Source organism: Ptychodera flava, chromosome 5 (genome assembly GCF_041260155.1).
Source record: "Ptychodera flava strain L36383 chromosome 5, AS_Pfla_20210202, whole genome shotgun sequence".
In the NCBI taxonomy this organism is placed as follows: domain Eukaryota; kingdom Metazoa; phylum Hemichordata; class Enteropneusta; family Ptychoderidae; genus Ptychodera; species Ptychodera flava.
Genome location: NC_091932.1, coordinates 20,010,219 through 20,031,795, shown reverse-complemented (window position 1 = coordinate 20,031,795; position 21,577 = coordinate 20,010,219). Strand labels below are relative to the sequence as shown.

The following is a 21,577-nucleotide window of genomic DNA, read 5'->3' as shown; positions in this document are numbered from 1 at the left end:
CACATATATCATTCACAAAAGCGAGAAGCTGCCCGGTGTGCCCGACAATATCTTTATTCTAAAGAAGTTGTTGCTATGTAAAATTAGTCTCCCTTACCGCATACTCCCTTTTGCGATTAGTCGACCAAATAAATTTGCCCAGCTGCACACCGTTATGTATTGTATGTATGTATGTATGTATGTATGTATGTATGTATGTATGTATGTATGTATGTATGTATGTATGTGTGTGTGTGTGTGTGTGTGTATGTATGTATGTATGTATGTATGTATGTATGTATGTATGTATGTATGTATGCATGCATGCATGCATGCATGCATGCATGCATGCATGCATGTACGTACGTACGTACGAATGAATGTATGCATGCATGCATGCATGCATGCATGCATGCATGTATGTATGTATGTATGTATGTATGTATGTATGTATGTATGTATGCATGTATGTACCTATTATCTACCTGTATGTCTCTATCTGTCTGTCTGTCTGCCTGCCTGCCTGCCTATCTATCTATCTATCTATCTATCTATCTATCTATCTATCTATCTATCTGTACATACTTAGCTATGCATGCATTTGACTAATAAATATAGCGTGTGTATAGTAACGTAAATGCTTACCGAAAATTCTTTGACTTGCATGAGAACAGCGAAATTCGTTGTATGGTTACAGTGACATAAGGTTTGCTCATTACTGGACGCCATTCTGTCTACTTGACAACCTGTCTGACTCCATTTGCTGCAAAACAGCACACGTAGAGAGTAAATTACAGTATACATCGACTACTTGCAGGATGTGTTTGCTGCACGGGTATTACTGATTGACTTAAAGTTAAAGGTTTCTTGGAAGAACGTGATATAGATGAGCTTCCCTATTCCATCTCTCTTTCTTTGAAATTGTTTTGTGTGAATTATTTTCCTCCCATTCAGTCATATGGTGACAGTGGTAATAGCACAAAACTATACAAAATTTGGCACAGAAATCAGAAATGTGGTGCCTTATGCACGATCATTTCAAAAAAAAGACCAATGTCAGTGACAAACAACGGACAAGATGTCGTTAGTGATATCCTTAAAGCTTTCCAATTTCTTGAACATATAATTATGGCACTGTAGCTCTTTCATTACCGAACAATCTGCCGATGGCAAAAATGTATCGCTCTATTATTGTGATTCAATTATTTTAACTGCACATAGGAGACAACATGTCTGTAAGACTCCAGAACTGTTTTGCATATATGAGAAGCCGCAAATATTGAATGAAATATTTAATCATAATATACTTCAAACTTAACTCATATTAGATCCCCGAGTTTAAGTGTTTCCCAATCTTTGATAACCCTCCTATATACGAACAAATGAGTAATTAATTAAAGTCACCCTTATAGCGTTAACAAGGAAAACGTTACTTGTCGATTTGTTCTATGCAAGTAACGTCCTTAAAGATGGCAGAGTTGTATGATCAAGCCAAATGTGTTTGAAAGTTTTACAGGTTCTCATAACTATAGACATGTACAAAACAGCTTCAAAAGCGTTGTAACGCCTTTTCCTTTGAATGCGTATGAGCCTCATTGCAAGTCTAGAATATAGCATCCATGGCCAGAAGTCGGGATTTTTTCATTTTAGACATTTTTACATTTCAGTAGTGCATGTTTGACATGTTAGTTCGGAACTAACGTGACCAAAAAAGCCAAACTTGTGCATCGTGCAAACCTAACATGTACGGACCTAACGTGTCTAAAATGTCTAATGTGTATGTCATTTTAGGTTTTCAACATCGGTCAAAATCTATTACGCCAATCATGCTAACCTATCGTGTATCGTGCAAACCTAACCTGTATGGACCTACCGTGTCTAAAATGTCTAACGTGCAGACTTTTACTGTGTTTAGTCATGCACGTTTGCCTTACACGTTTGGGTTCTATAATGTACAATGGCATACAATTGCCCATAGCACGATAGCTTCAACAATGTGAAACGTGCATTTTTACCAACTACTGGCCATAGCTCGAATATAGTAGCTCATGAAGATTAACGTAACATTACCCAAGATAAGGAAACTATGGCAAGTAATGCGTTACACTTTAAAAACAAGTAGTTTAGTATTTTCATGCCATATGTCATAAAACAAAGTAAAGTATAGATACTTATGCTCACAGTATACCCAAAAGAGGGAAGTTCTAAAAAGTACCCACCAAAGTACCTTGCCATGAATGGTGACATGGGCTGGGACAGTTGTCTTTTAAGGCACAAGTTGAATATGGTCAGACTATGGAACCGTCTATTATCAATGCCACATGATAGGATAACTAAACAAATTTTCTTATGGGAATATAGGCTCAATTCCAAAAATTGGGCTCAGGATATTTTGAAATTATTTTCAGAAATTGGCTTACAAGGAGTTTTTCATAATATTGAGACATGTAATATTGCACTTGTCAAAGAAAAACTAAGAAATTTTTATAGCAATAATTGGGAAATTAAGGTGAAAGATAAACCTAAGTTAAAAACATACATTACATTCAAGAAACATTATGGTCTGGAAAATTACTTAACAGGTAATTTGTCACGTTGTAAAAGATCACTTTTAGCACAGTTCAGACTAGGTATTCTTCCTTTAAAAATTGAAACAGGGAGATTTTCAAATATAGATAGGGAGGAAAGAATATGCGATTTCTGTAAAGACGCAGTTGAAGATGAGATACATTTTCTTTTTCATTGTGGATTGTATCGTGAATTTCGAGAGTCTTTGTTTTCAAAAGCTAGGGAAATATCCCCACATTTTGACATAAAGGGCGACGAAGAAAATCTAGAATTTTTAATGAAAGTCATGCCTGTAGACCTAGCAAACTTTGTAAGTAATGCTTTTTGTAAGAGAAACGACTTTATGTATAATGTTTAAGCATGTTTACGCTTATTTATTCATAACTTAAAGAACTGTATTACTCCAGTGTCTTGTAAGCCCTAGGGGCTGGGTGTGGCATTATATAAGTCCACACATGACACTTTAATAAATAAAGATAACATAACATATAACATTACCCACCTTTCGTCATAGTCATAGTAACTACATAATGACTCAGCCTTTTTCACAATTTTTTGGTGTGTTACAAGTCTCGTGCTTTCCTCCACATACACCTCTTCGTGTCTGGGGACAACTGGCTGTGACAAACGAAAACATTTCGAAGTTTAAGATTTTATAACACTAGTTAAAACATATATAATGTACAAACACTTGTCTCATATTTGGACGAGGAGTAAAATTTCAACCATATGCTACGTTTGGCGCTTAAAAATAAGAACAATTACTACAAACACGTACTTGTGTATGCTGGAAGAGGATTTCGACCGGAAGTGACGTCAAGACGCCATTGACGATTAAAAAACAGGACAAGACACCGGAGTTAATTTTCTCTGTGACGGCTTCCGAATCCTGCAAAGGACTAAAAATTACACAAATATTTACTGGTTTCATTACTGTTGTAGTGAGACAGACCACGGCTTTATAATCCATGGCCATACGTTGCATATTGTAATGGAGTAAACTACTCTTGCCAAAATTTGCGATTTGTTCAACAGTTGAACAAGTGGGTACCACTACAGAGTCCCCGAATGACGTGTCAGTCTGGGAAAATGTTTACAGCACTCTGCCTGTAGACGTACAAACGTTAAGGTGCAAAGGAACGTTTGGGACTATTTTACCTCCATTTTTGATAAGAACCTTTCGTTTTCCTCGTAAAGAAAGCAAAGGCATACATATCCTGGATTGGTTTCACAATTTCAAAAGATAAAATCATGTCGTACCTTTTAAGCTACGGCGTTTAGAGTAAGCACTGAATCCGTTTTTGTACCAATTTTTAATAGTTTATCATTTTGAAGGCACATTAGTAAACGACTCAATGATACTTCATCGTCATTTTCCTGTATATCAGTTCTGTTTTTCAAATAAACTGTGTCAAGATAATCTCCACGAAGGGAGATTATTTTATCATAATTGCGAAAAGCATATCCACGTACCATTCGATATTGAAATCTAAGTATATACAAAAATTCGCTGTACAAGAAGATGTACATGTCGACGTTGCTATTTTGTCTGCAGACAAACAAAAGGAATAAAATCTGGCGTGGCGCTACAAAACAGGTACTTTACAATGATAAAGTGCCCGTCAATTACCGCTACCCATACTTCCAGCAAGGTACGAGCATTAATCGAAAGAAGTGCAATTATGAAACCCCCATAGTGGCAAATTGTGAGATCATTGTTCGCCAGGGAAACAAGTGACTGACAACTGTAAGAACCTTCGGAAATTCGATTTCCTCACCTTCCGTGAAAAAATGATGATAGATTTTCAGCTGTAAAGGACATCCATTACTGTTCTAAAAAGACCGTGTATTTGGTACTTTTACGCGATTTTATCTTTTTTCCCTTGTTTTTTCAGTGTAGAGTGGTATCACTAGGCCGAAAATGGATCATTGACGTGGTTACTTTTGCGTTATAAAAATGACGGAATTAAAAAATATTTTATATAACCTTTCATAAGAAGGTGCAAGAGCTTTTCAAAAATGCAATTGATAATCTGGTCAAATATACATGTCATGGTCAGCCGGAAAGAAGATCGTAGAGTTTTGAAAGGATTCCCGCAGTAAAGGGCAAAATTGACTTCTTCTACAGTAGCCCGTATGGAGATTGTAACAAGTTTAAAACAATGAACTTCTTTTGAAACCTCGGCAAGTCTATACCACCACAGTATCTATATTGTTGCACTTCAGTAACTGTAAATTAAACCTTCCTTTTGAAAACGTGTCTCTCTCTTTCTGTATGTTGTGAGCGCACTGTGTAAAAACATTCAAAAATATATGTCCGAACCTACAGGCGCTGATCTGTTATGTAAACTTTTGAAATCTGAACACAGTTTTAGCGGTTTATCGGAAAATATGTCTTTGAGAGTTTCAGATTGAAAATATTGAACTTCTGATTATCGCCGACGGAATGAAACTCACTTATAATGAAGAAAACAGCTCATGACTTTAATGAAAAGACGACGATACAGAAAGCTTTAAATACAATTCATTTCATTCATAAGCAATTTACTGAGAATAAGTCTGTCTGTTTGGACCATTAGGTGGTGCACATTTGAACAGTCGCTGGAACGTTAAAATAAAACCCTTCCCTATCCAATGTGAAGACAAGCAATTGAGGAAAAAATTGTGCGGTCAATGTGTATAACACAGGTGATTTTTCAATAAGTCAGAAGTTAAAGATCGACGGAAATTTTTCTCTACCTCGTCAATGATGGGGTCAAGAAGAACAAGGTCAATGAAATATGACGATATGACGAAAGACTAGCTCGATATATTAGTTTAGGCATTCTTCATTATAATGAGAACTATGGTGACGAGTACAACCTTACGAAAGACACTAATTTGATCAATTCCTGTGGACAGGGGAAATGAGTGCATTGTTGACACGACGTGACACGAGTAAACTTGCAGAACGTCAGACTTGATTTAAAAGTGATTTAACCCTGTAATTTGCCAGCTACACTTTTCATTAGTTTAAGCATCGGCATTTCTGATAGCACAAGAACTGATGAGCGGTAGTTCAATCTCGTCAAACAGAAGATGCACTTGAAAAGAGACAGTCGGAAACAAGATCAGTGATGCAATTAATTTGGATTTTGCATATTGTAAGATTGTTTCGTGGTATCTGCGTGACTTGCATTGAATGTGATATACGGCGTGTACGTGTGAAATCACCAGTCTCACTGTCAAGTATCGCTCTCTAAATTTCCAGCGTGTCCAATAGGCGGAATAATCTTCAGAAGTAATGCGCCTATCAGTGTTTTCCATCAGAGGGAGTGAGGGTCTAACAGGGGAATTTGACATTTTCCTTACAAGCCGCGTCAAAGTTCTTACTCACAGGCTACAAAAAAGTCAAATACCCAAGGGTGGGAGAAAATAGCGGCTGATATTGATATATACAGGCATCATATTTGACCCTTTGATATAAATACTATCCAGACAGATAAGTGTACGATTACTAAAATCTTAGACGTATTGCGCCACCGTGTGGCCTACATCGTTTTTCTTCCTTAAATAACACCCTCATTTGGGACGGAAAGTTGCAATGTTTTGTTTAAGGAGCCCTGTGCCAGGTGTCTGTGCATCCGAATATTGTCACATCTGTTTTCCAGAACGCTTTCATTCGAAGCACGAGGCATCGATAAGCTCACATGTACCTTGCAATAATTAAAAGAGGTTCAGACATTTGAAGGGATTTCTACGTGTTATTAAAGTAACTAAATATTGAAAAAAGCTTTCTCGCACTTTAATAGCCGTTTATATAAGAAGACACGATCCGTGACCGCGAGTTACGCTCGTCTATCTACAGTGACAGATATTCACAGCGAAGGTCGACTTTGAATCATTAGATGACCATCATTTATTGAGATTTATGACGATTCTACGCAGTTAGGCGAGATAAATCAAGAGCGTGAATTTCTATCTTCGCTGACTTTATTAACTCGAGTTCCTTCAGAAAGGTTACAGACGAAGGTGATGAGGTAACCTTTTGAGGGCAATTGAAGCTATAATGAACCTGTTATACAGCCGGTTCGTTTCCTAATACCTAGGCACAGTAACTTATACAGAAAAGTACGTCAGACCTTCATCATCAGGGCACTATCGTCAACACGGCAACATGATGGTTTTATTTTTCGCGATTGATTTACCCCGAATATTTGAAACTGGCCTCTGCAAATATTTGTACTGGGAACTGGACGCAGTTAAACTCTACACTCGTTTGTAAATAACTTGCAAGGTATCCTATCCTATTGTTCGTTTGATTTCGAAATATTTGTGCATACGTCACGAATGTTTCATAACATGAGCGACCGATGTGCATCTGTTTAAGATTTATATAACCTGGCAAAATATAAAGAGCGCGTAAACAAAGCAATATGTTTATGTCAAACTCTGTGGAAACAAACGTCAGAGGTCAAAATTCAATCAGAGACTTTATTCTTTTGGAAGTACTGTATAGGAATCTAAAACTAATCCGGGGCACTTGCAGGTTACTCAGGAAACACATCCGGGTACTTACCAATTTTCTGAGTGGGAGTTCACGAAGACGTCACCAAAGTAGTAGACAACGACAAAGATGACACTTTTACCTTGGAAAGGTAAAGAAGAAACATATAGAGCATCATAACACTGCGTCTGGACAAGTAGAATAGAAATTTAGCAGTGAATCACCAGATGCGACTACCGATCATCAACGTGGCGTAATCAATGTAGTATGCACCTCGAAATTGTAAGACTTTACCCTTTGCTAAAACATTCCTCGATGAAACTTTCAACCATTCTTTTACCAAATCAAGAATAAAATAAGGGGTCACAATGAATAGCTTTGTATTGGATAAACAAAATGGCCACATTCCCTGTGTTAACTCTTTTGGGAAAATAAAACCATCGATTTTTCGAAAAATCAACAAACTTTTTCTTACATCAAGAGCTATAAAATTAGCTTCCATCATTGGTAGATTAGAAGATGATGATAAAAATTCGAGTCCGAATATCTGTCCCTGGGACGCCTTCTACCTTAACGCGAATCATTGTTATAAGTAAGTGTTCGTGCGGTTGGCAAAGTCCTTGTTAACAGAATGTCACTTTTCAAGTAACAAACAGGCATTCCCTGATGTTTGACATCTATTTACGAAACAAAACTCTGGCAAATCTAGTCCTAATTCGCCTGTTCTCAGCTCAGCGCGATAATGAACTGTCGTGGTTAACGTTTAAGTGCTCGAACCCAGATGCTTGTCGCTGTTATCTCATCTTTGGCAACATTTAATGAAATGGTATGGCTGAAAAGCCCAAATGCATTTGCAAGATGTCGCTCTCTATTTCACAAAACATTAAATGGTTTTCCTCGCATGCGCTTTTTTACAATTCGTTCATTAGAGGAAGCTTGGATCTTTCACGCCTTTGTAATCAAGTTACTTTGTGACATTCTTCCTGTCGAACGATAGAACATTATGTCTGCACACGGTTCCAGTTATCCAGGATGGTCATTCACCCCTTTTGAACTGTAACCGTCGCTTGTTCAAAGTTTTTTTCCCTAATACTACAGCCTGCCGCGCGCTGTCGAAAGTCGCTTGATTGAACTTCCCGCAGTAAAGGTTCGGTTTTATGACTCCTCGCTATATTCAACCCTGGATTTGTTCACTTTACTGCCAACGCCACCATAAAGTTTTTACGTATATATTTTGTATTAAAATTGCTTTTTACAGTATGTACGTGACAGCACCTTTGTTTAGGACTTCGAAGAGTTGCTGATATACGCAATATATATGAATAAGTGCATACTAACTATTGTAACTTGCAATATAAAAACTTCTCAGGATTTTTATTATATACAGTCAGACATTTACTCAAACAAAACTATACAGCTTAAGGCATTAATGGTGCTTGAAGTTCACCTCTATACGGTGTTATTTGAAGTGTCATATGGGTGAAGCAGAAATAGCTTTTCCGGGCAGAAAAGAACACTACTGTTTTACTGGTTATGGTGTAGCACAGAGAGCCTGTGTGACGTTCTATGGGTTCATATGTATGTGTATTGCGTGTTCGCGTGTGCGCTTAAGAACTCCGACACATGTGAAGGGGATTGCGTCCTCTTAAAAACAGACTAAATTGTCTTAAGAAGAGACCGGGTTATAATGTTTTACACACCTCTCAACGCACTTGTGCAAAACATTTATGAGATATCTGTTTATCTACCCCTGCGCTTTGGTCAGTAAATAAAAACGACTTTGAATACTCGAGCTCTTGGCAGTCGTATTGAAAAGATTCTACCCTTTTTCATTCAGAAGGTAGTGTCCTTTTAGTCTCCTTGAATGCATCCATACCCCTTTAAGTTAATTAGTTTTTCATACTTCATGTCGAGTGAGCCTTTTATTGAGCGAAAGTTAACAGAGAGATCAGATTATTTGAATGTTCGGAGACACTTTTACTCTCCCAGAGAAGTGTGTTGACTGAAATCAACTTACCGACAAGTTGGCTTACAATGTCGTCCGGAACACGAAGCATGTTGATTGGTCCTTGTTCCGATGACGGTGTAACACCGTCTGAAGAGTTCGATGAATTCGCCGACACTGCTGTCGCCGTGACGCTGGAGTCCATTACATCGATAAACTCAACTCGCAGTTCAGTCGTGTTCGTGATGGAAGCGATAAAACAAATCTTGATGGCTAAAATTTGTGAAATTGAAGACACATAAAAGACATCACGTAGTAAAGATTTGAGTTACACGTAAATTTCGTTCTTTTTAGCTGAAAAAAAAAACTCTTTTCCAATTTCGAGGCGGTAGTTACCGACATACCAAATTATACCTAGATAGCTATGTGCTATATTTAAGCGATAAACCACACCCAGGATCTGCATACCACGAGATTTGACAAGATCACGACATATGTGACATATAAAGCGTGAACTGATCAATATTTTGTCGCAAATACAGCAATTTCAATCGTCGAGAAGTGAAAACAACAGTGTTTTCGTCGCGGTATAGCACAGCGAGCTCTCAGCTAGAAAAAAAATCTTTTTTTTGACGATTCACGCCAGAAATTAAATATGCTATTGTAATATTTTAAGTATCTCTTGTAATGTAATAGCAATAAAACGACTTCAACAATGCGCATACCACTCGATTTAGTTCAGTTTGTCCAGTTCACTCCATATATGTATATACTCACTATCACTCTTGCCTATCTGTCGTGAACTGGTCAAAATCTCGTGGTATACCGTCGCTGGGTGTGTTATCGCTTAAGTATCGCACAAATACAACAAATAAAATCTAGAAATCTAATAAAATCTGGAAATGTTGTTGGACCCTAGAAGAGTTATACAAGTTGATTCGTTAAATAAAACCAATTTTAAATACAGAACCTTACTTGAGAATCGTTGGTGGTGAATGATCCAGTAATCGTCTTCGATTCCTGACAAGGCATTCTGTATGTACTTTTCTACAGCCTTTATTACAGTCAGCTTATCTTCCTCAGTCTTTTGAAAGAGAGAGAAGTAGTTGAATAATAACATCTCTCGGCGGTCATAGCAAAGACGTGGAAAGTGTTCAGGATAGAATGCACCTTGGCGACAGATATTCAGATTCTCACGTTTTTTCAAAACTTTTCTGATCTACTGCTTAGTGGGGGGGGGGGGGGCTCATTTTGAAGCTCTTCGTGTGAGGAAAAGTTTTCAACGTCTTATTTTTGTGAAAATAGGTAATGAAATTTTCCAACATAGAGATGGCACGGGTATAGCGGCCATTTTGAATTCTGAATATCGGTAAAATGATAGGTAATTTGTTCCTGTAGTACAAGAACTTGCACGGCGATCCCTGATTTTATTCTTGGGGAAGGTTTGAGCAAAAAGATTAAGTATTTCAGTTTTGAGGCGTACACTATCGTCATAGAATCACCTTTGTGAGATACGTGAACTCAAAGAACATCAATAAGAACCTATGTTTTGTACATATATCCGCTATCAATTGAATTCTCTTGTCAGTTTTAACACTGTGGTGCAAAAGTTTGCCGGAGTTAAATTCGCTATCAAATTTGTCGGCCAACTTAACCCAGACGCGATACGATCTATGGCGGATTTTCAAGTGAAGTACTACCAAATTTCAAATCAAAATTGCCGATTTCAAATCATGTTGGCAAAGAAATGCCTTATGTTACACGCTGTCGGGGTAACATCCAGGAGTTTACTTTACTAATTTCTCAGTGTTTTCATTGAATCACAGTCTGTATATATTTGCAATGCCTTTCTGATCTTGGCTGCTTTGGTAAGCATTACGCAATATCCTTCTCATGGTACAAGAGGTTTGAGGAAACTTTCAGGATTGCCTAAAAACAAACATATCTCCCATGACAATATTGAATCATGTTACAGCTTTCAAGGGCCCAGCATGCTTCAGTCTTGCCCAATTCTTACCTTCATTGCGTTTGGATCGATGAGGGCTTCCACAAATTTGAAAAGTTCCTGCAAGCGAAAGTAAACATTTTAATGTATCGATTCCCCCAATGTGATACACACAGCAAACATTCCATGTCATATTTCATGAGAAATTCGAGTATGAAAAGCAAACAAACACTGTCATTCTTTTGTCTCGAGTAAGATCAATCATCATTATTGATTTTAATGCTCCTCAAACTTGGTTACACTTCTGTTATGATAAATTGCCTTTTAAAATGCAAACTTTTCTATAGTGACATAGCCTACAGCCATTGCTAAACGATCAAGATGAAAATACAAGAAGATTACTATTATCAGTCTGCCATAGAAATTAGTAAATTAGTAAATTGGCAGACAGGTAGCAATTGAGTATAATTTCAGTGTTGTATACCCGTGGCTTGGCATCAAATCACACACGCACATTTCGAGTCTGATTTCATCGTCAACTTTTGGAATCTGAGAGTTGAGAAAGTTATGTATCCAAACGATGTCTCGAGGCCTTGAATAGCGTCATCAGTATTGCAGGGTCATCTGATTCTACATGTAAGGGAATTTAATGTCTTCCCTATAAGTACGTGGGTTTATTGTGCCCGAGCAGGTGGCTCATCGCCTACGTTTATTTCGAAAGTACACTCTTCCCTATTTACGCTGTTAAAAAGAAGTATTCGGCGGTCGTATCTCCAATTTAGAAGTTTATTTGATAGCTACATCAATTGATTTGGTAACTTTACGTTCAGCAGGATTGTGGTAGAAACCAGTATTACTTCTTTCATCCTCTTCCATCAGGGAAGAGAAGAGTAAGACATGTTTAATTATCAAACTTGAATAAAGTCGGCTCATCTTTGTGACATATATCTCGGACAAGCTCAGCGACAATCTCTGATCAAGCAGAAATTTTAATCATGATCGATGCAGGTTGGTATATGGTAGGCCCAACATGTAGAGCGTGGCGTGAATTGCCTTTACACAATTTCTGACACCAATACCTGTCTGTGTGCTCTGCGTTCGTCTATCTTTCTCTCACCGGTTTGTGAATGCCGTGCTTTGTACAAACCCGTCTGCTTTTTAGTCCGTCATCAATTATGTTTATGCAACGGAGTGTGTGATTATGACTCAAAGATAGATTATAGACTGCATATTAAGAATAAGTGTATGATAGGAGCTCTGCGTATTTATATTTCTGCCATTCCTGCGCTCAAATAACCAGTATGAGCTTCAATGTACGAGTGCAATACGCTATCTCCGCACATTGAACGGTTTAGCTGATAGGCTGAAACCAGTTTTAAATACGCTTCCTAATCACACAACTGAAATTTGTGAAAGAAATCCAATTACAATTTGTTTCTTCACAATTGAAATAATTATACTACACGTGTTCTGTCAGTCGTTCCTCTCCTACGGAGGAGAAAGGGCAGGTATATGATGGATGTATCAATCATATATATATATATATATATATATATATATATATATATATATATATATATGATGCATGTGTTAATCATATATACATATATATATATATATATACATATATATATTATATATATAATATATATATATATATATATATATATATATATATATATATATATATGTTTGACATCTGAACATCCTAAGGACATTTGTAGTGATTGATGCCGGTATTTCACTAACTCTATTAAAGAGTTACGCGACGAAGACATCGAAGATTAAATTCGCTGAAGCTTGTTATTTATCGTAGAAAATAAAGGGGAAAATACTTACTTTGATTTTCTCCTCCGCTATTTGGCGTTCCGAAGGCCTTGGGTCATAGGTCGTTGCCATGGTAGTGGCAATCGTGGTTGGATTTAGTGTCGTGGGAGACGGAAAGGATGGCAGACCCTTTCTTGGACTTCTTTTCTGAAAAAGGACAAAAGATTTTTTGATTTAAAGTACTGTCTATATTCGCAAACCCTCCACATTAACCATTGCTTGTATTTTTAACCATTTCACCATCATGGTTTGACCCCATCCCATCGTTACCAATGGGAATTGTGGACCTGTTTACAGGGACTTGGGGGCGAACAGGATAGCAAGAAATGTTGATGTCGGCTGTTCTTCGTCATTCATCGCAAGTCTGGCAGTTTGTACCTTGAGGTTGAATTCCAAATTTATAAGCAGACTTTCATTGCGAAAGACGTCACGAACACAGACTTTAAATTGCTATCGACGTTGCTATCAAGGTCAATCTCATCATTTGATCCAATCTATTTACTGTGCGGTACATTACTTCAGAATCAAAGACCGCAAACAAACAAGCCCATAACCCACGATTGCTGTCTTGCTCTTAAAGGGGCAAAAGCTGTGACTCTTGATGGAATTGTCGTCAGTTTTTCTAGTGGAAAAGAACACTTTACTCTAATTCACATTTTTTTCCTTCTTGTTCTCCGAAAAATATGTCGAAGTACAAGTAAAAGCCTTGCAAACGAAGCGCACTATGTGATATATGTAATTCTATTGTTTGACAAATGAATTCTAGTAAGGACTAAAATTCATTTTACGTTTCACACATACAGGCTGTGTTGACAAGTTCAAAAGTTAGTATTTAGGTATGATTTCGGGAGATTAAGGACAAGAAATTTTGCTTTATGTGGTTTTATGAAAATATTGGAAAATACACCAAACCTTACGGCTGGTGGTGTTTTATGGCAACACAATTTACATCCTGTTTAAAGTGATTGTATGGAATGTTTTGTTTTTTCAGAAAAAAAAAATTAACTGAAAAACAACGTTTCGAAATGGTCATTTCTATCTAGCTGTGTAAGAGAAGTCATCTTAGCTTATTTTTTCTCTTCAGAGCAAGTTTAGTCATGTGACCAAGTTCGCTGAGGGCGGCATGTTCTCTCTCTCTCTCTCTCTCTCTCTCTCTCTCTCTTCTCTCTCTCTCTCTCTCTCTCTCTCTCTCTCTCTCTCTCTCTCTCTCTCTCATATCGACATGGCATAGACCCACTTCCTGTGCGACAATTTTTAACAAATTCGCGCCCGTCACTCATTTATGAGATAATACGCCGATATATACGAAAACTGGGCACTTAGAAACTTGAAACACATACTTCGGTTACATAACTAAAATGGCTCTAAATATCCATATACATGAAATTATCAGAATAACCTCTGGTTATTTTAAGTTCTAATCACTTTTAGTTTCCTGCTGCGCAAAAAATAATTGCCCAAGATGCACTCTATGGATAATGTTCGGTTTTGCTTTTTATATCGGTGAGAGGGTTACAGAGTTTATAAACTATAACTGCAAAATCTGATCTGTTGTATGGTTTGAGGTGACCACCAAAGCGATTCAGCAGCGTTAACGCAGATGGACGCTGTTCGAAGGAAAATCTCTTCTCACAATTTGCTAAGGTAGTACGCGTCTCGAAAGTGAAAGAATTAAACTTTCCTCAAACTTTCCTCTGGCAAACTTTCAACCATTCTCTTACAAAAATCAAAATTAAGTATAAATATATGGGATCACCGCGCAAAGTTTGGTACTAGAGAAACAATTTGAAATTATATTACCCGATATTTACCGATATTTGAAATCCAACATGGCCGCCATCCCGGTGTTAACACAATGAGGGACCAGATATGAACTGAATATGCTCACGTGTTTTACAACAGGTTCATTAATAGTAGTGCGCTTCACAGAACAATAAGATATATGTTATCAGTATATGAAGCAGGTTTTTTTCAACATTGCACAGTACTCTCAGATTTTAATCACTTATTACAAAACTTTATTTAATATGCAAATGAGCTGTTAATTAACTTGACACTGCTCAATGCATCATGGGACAATTAGATATCCATCAGATCAACATTTGTAGCACGTTTCATTTAATTTAATGCTGTAATTTTAGAGTAATGTCACTAATTACAAAGTTCATTAAATATGCAAATAATCCCTTAATTAACTTGACACAATTCAATGATTCATAGCACAATTGAATATTTATCAAATCAATATCTGTAGCACGTTTCACAAATTTGGTGCCTTAATTTCAGAGTTATATACCTAATTACAAAGTTTATTAAATATGCAAATGAACCCTTAATTAACTTTACACTACTAAATGCTTTACAACACAGTTAGATATCTGTCAGATCAGTATATGCAGCAGTTTTCATCACATTTGATGCAGTTATTTCGGAGTTATACGACTAATTATAAAACTTCATGAAATATGCAAATGAGCTAATTATTACCTTGACACTGTTCAATGCTTCTCAGTACAATTGGATATTCATCAGATCAACATCTGTAGTTTCATGAAATTTAACGCTGTAATTTTGGAGTAATATCACTAATTACAAAGTTCATTAAATATGCAAATAAACCCTTAATTAACTTCACACAAGTAAATGCTCTACACCACAATTAGATATCTGTCGGATCAGTATCTGCAGCAGATTTCATCACATTTGGTGCAGTTATATAGGAGTTATATCACTAATTACAAAACTTCATAAAATATGCAAATGACCTATTTGTTAACTTGACACTGCCAAATGCTTCTCAGTACAATTAGATATTTATCAAAACAATATCTGTACCCAATTTCAAAGACTTGGGTGCCGTAATTTCAGAGTTATATACCTAATTACAAATTTCATTAAATATGCAAATGAGCCCTTAATTAATTTCACACTACTTAATGCTTTACACTACAGTTAGATATCAGTCGGATCAGTATCTGCAGCAGATTTCATCCGATTTGGTCAAGTTATATTGGAGTTATATGACTAATTACAAAACTTCATAATATATGCAAATGACCTATTTATTAAATTGACACTGCCCAATGCTTCAAAGTATAATTAGATATATATCAGATCAATATTTGTTGCAAGTATCATCAAGTTTTGTACAGGAATTTCAGAGTTATGTAACTAATAACAAAAACTCATTTAATATGCAAATGAGCAGATAATTGACATGACACTCACAGTACCATCATAATGTTCTGAGATTGTCATCTGTGAAAAGTTTCATGAAATTTTGTGCAGTATTTCTTGATATATGTCTACTCTGTCATTACCGTCTCCATAGGGAAACCATTGTACGGAAAAAAAAAAAAAAATATACAAAATTCATTAATATGCAATTCATTAATATGCAAGCCACACTAACCAAAATCTAATCAGTTCTTGCAAGTAGCATATGGTACCTGTGTACCAAATCTGACTTGAATCCGTTCAGGCGTTTTTGAGTTATCGTGTAAACAGACAGACAGACAGACACACACACACACACACTAACACACACACACACACACACACGGACAGACAGACAGACATCGCTATGACAATAGCCCACGTGTTTACACACGTGAGCAAAAATAAAATTCCCGGTTTTTCACAAAACCAAGCCTGTAAAAACTTTACTTATTCAATAAGCCTCAAAATGAGCCCCCACAAGCGATGGGTCAAGAGAATAATGTAAAATCTTGAGAGTCCGAATACATTTCGCCGGGGCGCATTCTACCTTAACAACTCGGTTTGGGGTAATTTCGTTTGCCCTGTTATCTCGGCTCGCGTTTAAACGTCCATTTTTCTGACATCTTAAGATTCCAAAAGACAACTTATTGCCGTTTCCCTGTCTTCAGTGTTGAAAGGACTCAACGGAGGATGCAGACAGCGTTGTATTGACGTTCCATTTTATCGTCCTAACGCAAGGACGTCTTATATCCCCGGCGAGTTAATGGCTTATTTTAACGAGAAGAAATCGCTAACAGGCGGAATTAACCCGATTCTAAATACTTAATCGTTTGGAGTAACTCTCCAGGGGGCGATTGAGCACGACCCGTGGCCATTCTACTGGGCGATATTGGCTTTTTTTCAATTAGAACGTATTTCCATGGGAACCGTTGTCGAAATGATTGGGCATTTTAATCAATTACCTCCGTATTATCCAGGTACATTTCTGCCGAAACGACATACTGTGGCCGTCTTCAGAAAGTTTTGTCAAACCTTATTTCGACATTCTGGTAGAATAGAACAAATAATGTATAAATGTTTCAGGTAATACCAGGCTAACTTTTGTTACGAATGTAGTGAAGGTTGCGTATCTGGTTCGTTTAAATCAAATTATTATCAGGATTACACATTGGACTTTCTTCCTCCTTGTTGTAGCCCATACTATAACACTGTCAGTGTGCGCTTTAAGGTAGTATGCGCCTAGAAATTGAAAGATTTAAACTCTTGCTCCAACCTTCCGTGAAAAAACTTTAAACCATTCCTTACTGAAATCAAGAATAAAAATCAGAAGCCATTGTACAAAATTTGGTACTAGAGAAATGAATTACCTAAAATCAGGGGTCACAGTGCACAATTTTGTACCAGAGAAACAAATGACCCAGTATTTACTGACAGAAATTCAAAATGGCCGCCCTGTGTTAACTCTACAGGGAAAAATGAAATTTTAAAGTTTTATTAAAATAGTCAATTTTAATTTTCTCCATAGAGTTATAACAAGGTAAAGTGGCCATTTATAAATTTCAAGAGAGGCAAATTTTAGGTTAGTTGTTTTGTAGTCTTCAACTCTGCACGGCGATCCCCTGGTCTTTATTATTAAGAATAATGGTTTGAAGTTTTCAGGGGAAAGTTTGAGGAAAAGTTTTAAAACTCTCTGTTTCGAGGCACGAATCGTCTTAAGAAGGAGATCACTATTTGCCGAAAATATTGATAATGGACGGAGGAGAAAGTGGGAGTCACCCGATAACGATTACGTAAGGTGAACGGACACATATTCCTAAGTAACAGAATCGTGAAAATTTGCTAACTTGGACCTAGTTAGACGGACTACATTTTGGTAACGCATTTACACTGACTAAAATTATGCCTGAAAACAATTATGTCAAAATTCGCGCACCTTCATCCCACTCTTTTTTTATCGCAAACACGGCAGGTTACAGGAGGTATACTTTTATAGTTTTGTTTGTGAAATATATCCCGGCTATAAACACAATTGTCGCCTCTAATCAACAGAAAAAGAATGTATAAACGCAACAAAAGATGTGAAGATTGCTCCCCTTTGAAACCGAGCGCATTTTCAGACTTTGTAAATTGATTTATATCGATGGGTTATAAAACGAAACTCGATGGCATCCGAATGAACGGATTCCGCCTCCCTCCGAATTTAAAATATATTTCAGTGAACTGCTCTTTGACTGTATTAGATTTTCATGAAAAGCAGCGATATGGTGCCCTTCGGAGCACAACCCCTTTAATCAATCAATAATCGTTCGGATGTGTTTGCTTCGCGGAAAGTTTAATGAACGGCGCTGAGTTTACATGCAGAGTTTTGCTGTCGGTTACGTCAAGATGTCGAGCCCCCACCCACAGGATAACTGACAATCGTAACGCTTAGTGGATTTAGTTAATGTGCAATATACCTTGTCTATACTAGATCAAGAACGATTCATGGGCTAAGCTGTTTACAATAAGAAGGCAGTGTCCGTGCGACGACTGTGTAATAAATGGTCATCATACACGGGCACCACGAGTACGATTCAACGGTAGCACAAGCTGCTTCTCCTCGCTTAGTGCTCCTGTTGTATCCGCACCATTGATGATTTTTTTCTAACTATATATTTTTTTTTGTATGTCGATTGCAAGTTCTTCTTTTGCTCCTGAAAGCATGTTGGAACAACCACTAGAGCTTGTGAACACAGTGTTTATGCGTGTAAACTGCACTCAGTCTGTTATTGTTTACATTTGATTCTAGTCCGGACCAGAATTTACTTGTCAATAATAACAATGTGGTTTACCCATATACAGGCTGAGTTGACAATTTGAATAATGTTCATCTCAGCATGCTTTTTAGGAGTAGGACAAGGCACTGTAATTGACATGAAAAGCACGAGTAGTGAACAAACACCATCAAAAGTTACAGCTACTGGGCCTTTAATGGTATCTGTGTGGGGCGAAAATGCCAGCTATTCCCTTCGATAAAGTCGTTTTATCGGTCCACTGCGATATCAGAATCAGCTGGAAATGCGGCTTCTCCGTCTGACCTCTTTTTTTATTATTTGTGCTCACTAAAAAAAATACGAGAATGACAAACGCAACAACAAAATAACTGATATTCAAAACTAGTCGAAATGCAGCCTACCCCTCGGAACACTGAACCAGTCTTCGTCGTCCCTCCATTCTCGGAGGCGAAGATCGTCGCCACGGCAACTGCAAGACAAAAGGTATAGTTTCAATAGATGTTTAGTCAGATTATAAAACAAGCCACAAATTAACCGTTAGAAGATTTCAGGGCATAATTTGAAAATAACTCGCGTTTTCTTCCTCGGGCAGCAAACTGAATTTAATGGATAGAGTGGCTTGTTATTTACTGGTTTTCAACTAAAGATTCCCCAATCTTTGAATGACGAACTTAGCTTGAACGACATCGGAGGCTTAGCTTTTACATTTGATTTGCGTTTAAAAATATTACATAAACAAATTATAAATATTTGAAAAAAATAAATGAAATTATTTGTTAATGGCCCACATGCTGCGCTTTAAAGTTCGTTTCATATTCCCTATTCAGAGTTATAATTACCTCGATTGTCGAAGCGATTTCTAGGAATATCACCTGTAGAGCTCTCAAATGAACTTATTTCCCCGGTAGTGCAATTTCATGGTCAATTCTACGAGATAATTGGCGCCATGATAAAAGGGCGCGAAATCTCATCAGCTCCCAGATGTTCGTTTTGCTATGTGTTTAATCACTCAATGAGAAAAAGAATGTCAGTTGCCAGCTTAATGGAATTTACTTCAATTAATTAATCTCACTGAACCTGCCTTAACAGTGAGAAAGCGTAATATTGTTATTACCGATATATCTTCCAACAGGTCATCATGACTCGGTGAAATGAAATGCACAGCAACACCCGCTCATGTATTCGTTTCGCTCATTTATTTTCTGCCGAACCATCACAGTCAAAATTCGATTATTAGAGGAAAAGAAAAAAATATATTGCAGTGCACCTACCAACAAGTCAAGCAAATGTACCATTAAAACGTTATTTTACATAGTTTTTCTTTTTTAATCAAACTTTGATGTTAAATGACGCAGCAAAAACTAAATGAGCGGAAACCAAGAAACATCAGCAGGTGTTTAGCAGAGATAAAAGCTTTACTTTTCAGTGAAAAGGCGAACGTAGAGAATTCAATGTCGGGGACGTTTATTTTTCATACCGCAAGTTACATTATGGCACATGTGACTATGTGCCCGAGGATAGGACATCATTTGTATGACGTAAGGAGGGCAAATGGTCTCCTGCCTCTAGGGTACAAAGTCCCTTGTTTGGGCAATAATGTTTTTATTACATGCCTCTCTCGCATAATTTTCTCCCATAAATTTTGTCTTTACATAACAATGACAATTAAATGCTTTATTCCATGTTAGACGAAAATCTGTTGGAAAAGTAGAAAGATTTTCGCCATCGAAGGGCGCATTGATATATTTAAATCACTGTTATGCGGTGTATCCAATTGTTTCGCTAAATTTTGTAAAAACAGTATTTTCTTTGTAAAACATAGCATTTTATCATTTTTAAATCCCGCGAAGTGGTCAAGTTGAAAATAGTTCCGGGTCACTTTCGGTCAAATGATGACTTGATGACTGAGCGGCCCGCGACATCATCAATGAGTCACCATTGAATCCATATATACGAGGCATGTAATAATACATACACGTCAAGTTCGTTACAAGGGAATCGCTTACTGACACTGGTCATCTCATGATTAAAATACGTTTGGTTATTATTGCTAGCATAAATCACACTTGCGCAGGCCTCGGTTTTCGTATTCGGCGCATCTGAGGAATACCAGGCTCTATCTTACAAAGTTTTAGAGTGTCTTTCTAGCTTTTGTGAAGTAACGTGACCATTTAGGATTAAGGTGATTTGTGAAACTTATTTAGTGTTGGCCAAATATTTTTCTGTCTTGCCTGGTATGCGTGTGAACAATTTCTTACACAGGTTACAACTGGTAATGCATATATACATGTAAGACGAGTATTTACAGTCGAACGCACCTTGGGGACAGATATTCGGACTCCAAAACTTTTACAATTCTTTTCTGATCCACTACTTGTGGGCCTCATTTTAAAGCTCTTGGAGTAAGAAATATTTTGACTGTCTCAGTTTTTCAAAAATCGAAAATTTAATTTTTCCATATAGAGTTAACAGAGAGATGGCGGCCATTTTGAATTTCAATGACAGGTAATTTGTTTCTATAGTACCAAAATTTTTATTTTTGATTTGGTGAGAGAATGGTTGAAAGTGTCATTGAGAAAAGTTTGAGCAAAAGTTTAGATCTTTCACTTTCGAGGCGCATACTGCCTTAAATGCTTTACTGTAGATACACCTTTGTACCTATATATTTAGATACGGTAATATCAATACATTTTTCTCCAAAACTTAATTCTTCGATCTTTTTATTCCCTTTTTGTGAATGGGTGGGTATTATTGCTTGCAGGGTCAAGGTACGCTGAGTATACATCGACCAGCAACGAACATTTATGACAACGCGCCATGCAAGCATTGTGGAC

At 37.1% G+C, this 21,577-nt stretch overlaps 1 protein-coding gene across 1 annotated transcript in view; it reads right to left on the bottom strand.

Moving 5' to 3' along the window:
* Positions 1-21,577, bottom strand: part of LOC139133210 (latrophilin-like protein LAT-2) — a 58,241-nt gene that overhangs the window by 18,610 nt on the left and 18,054 nt on the right. Inside the window, exons 4-12 of the mRNA XM_070699680.1 lie at positions 19,145-19,212; positions 12,763-12,897; positions 10,996-11,043; positions 9,954-10,062; positions 9,051-9,251; positions 7,106-7,175; positions 3,326-3,446; positions 3,050-3,165; positions 625-742 (exon numbers count right to left, since the gene is read on the bottom strand). Of these exons, the coding sequence (XP_070555781.1) occupies positions 625-742; positions 3,050-3,165; positions 3,326-3,446; positions 7,106-7,175; positions 9,051-9,251; positions 9,954-10,062; positions 10,996-11,043; positions 12,763-12,897; positions 19,145-19,212 (986 nt within the window). The remainder of the gene's footprint in view (positions 1-624; positions 743-3,049; positions 3,166-3,325; positions 3,447-7,105; positions 7,176-9,050; positions 9,252-9,953; positions 10,063-10,995; positions 11,044-12,762; positions 12,898-19,144; positions 19,213-21,577) is intronic.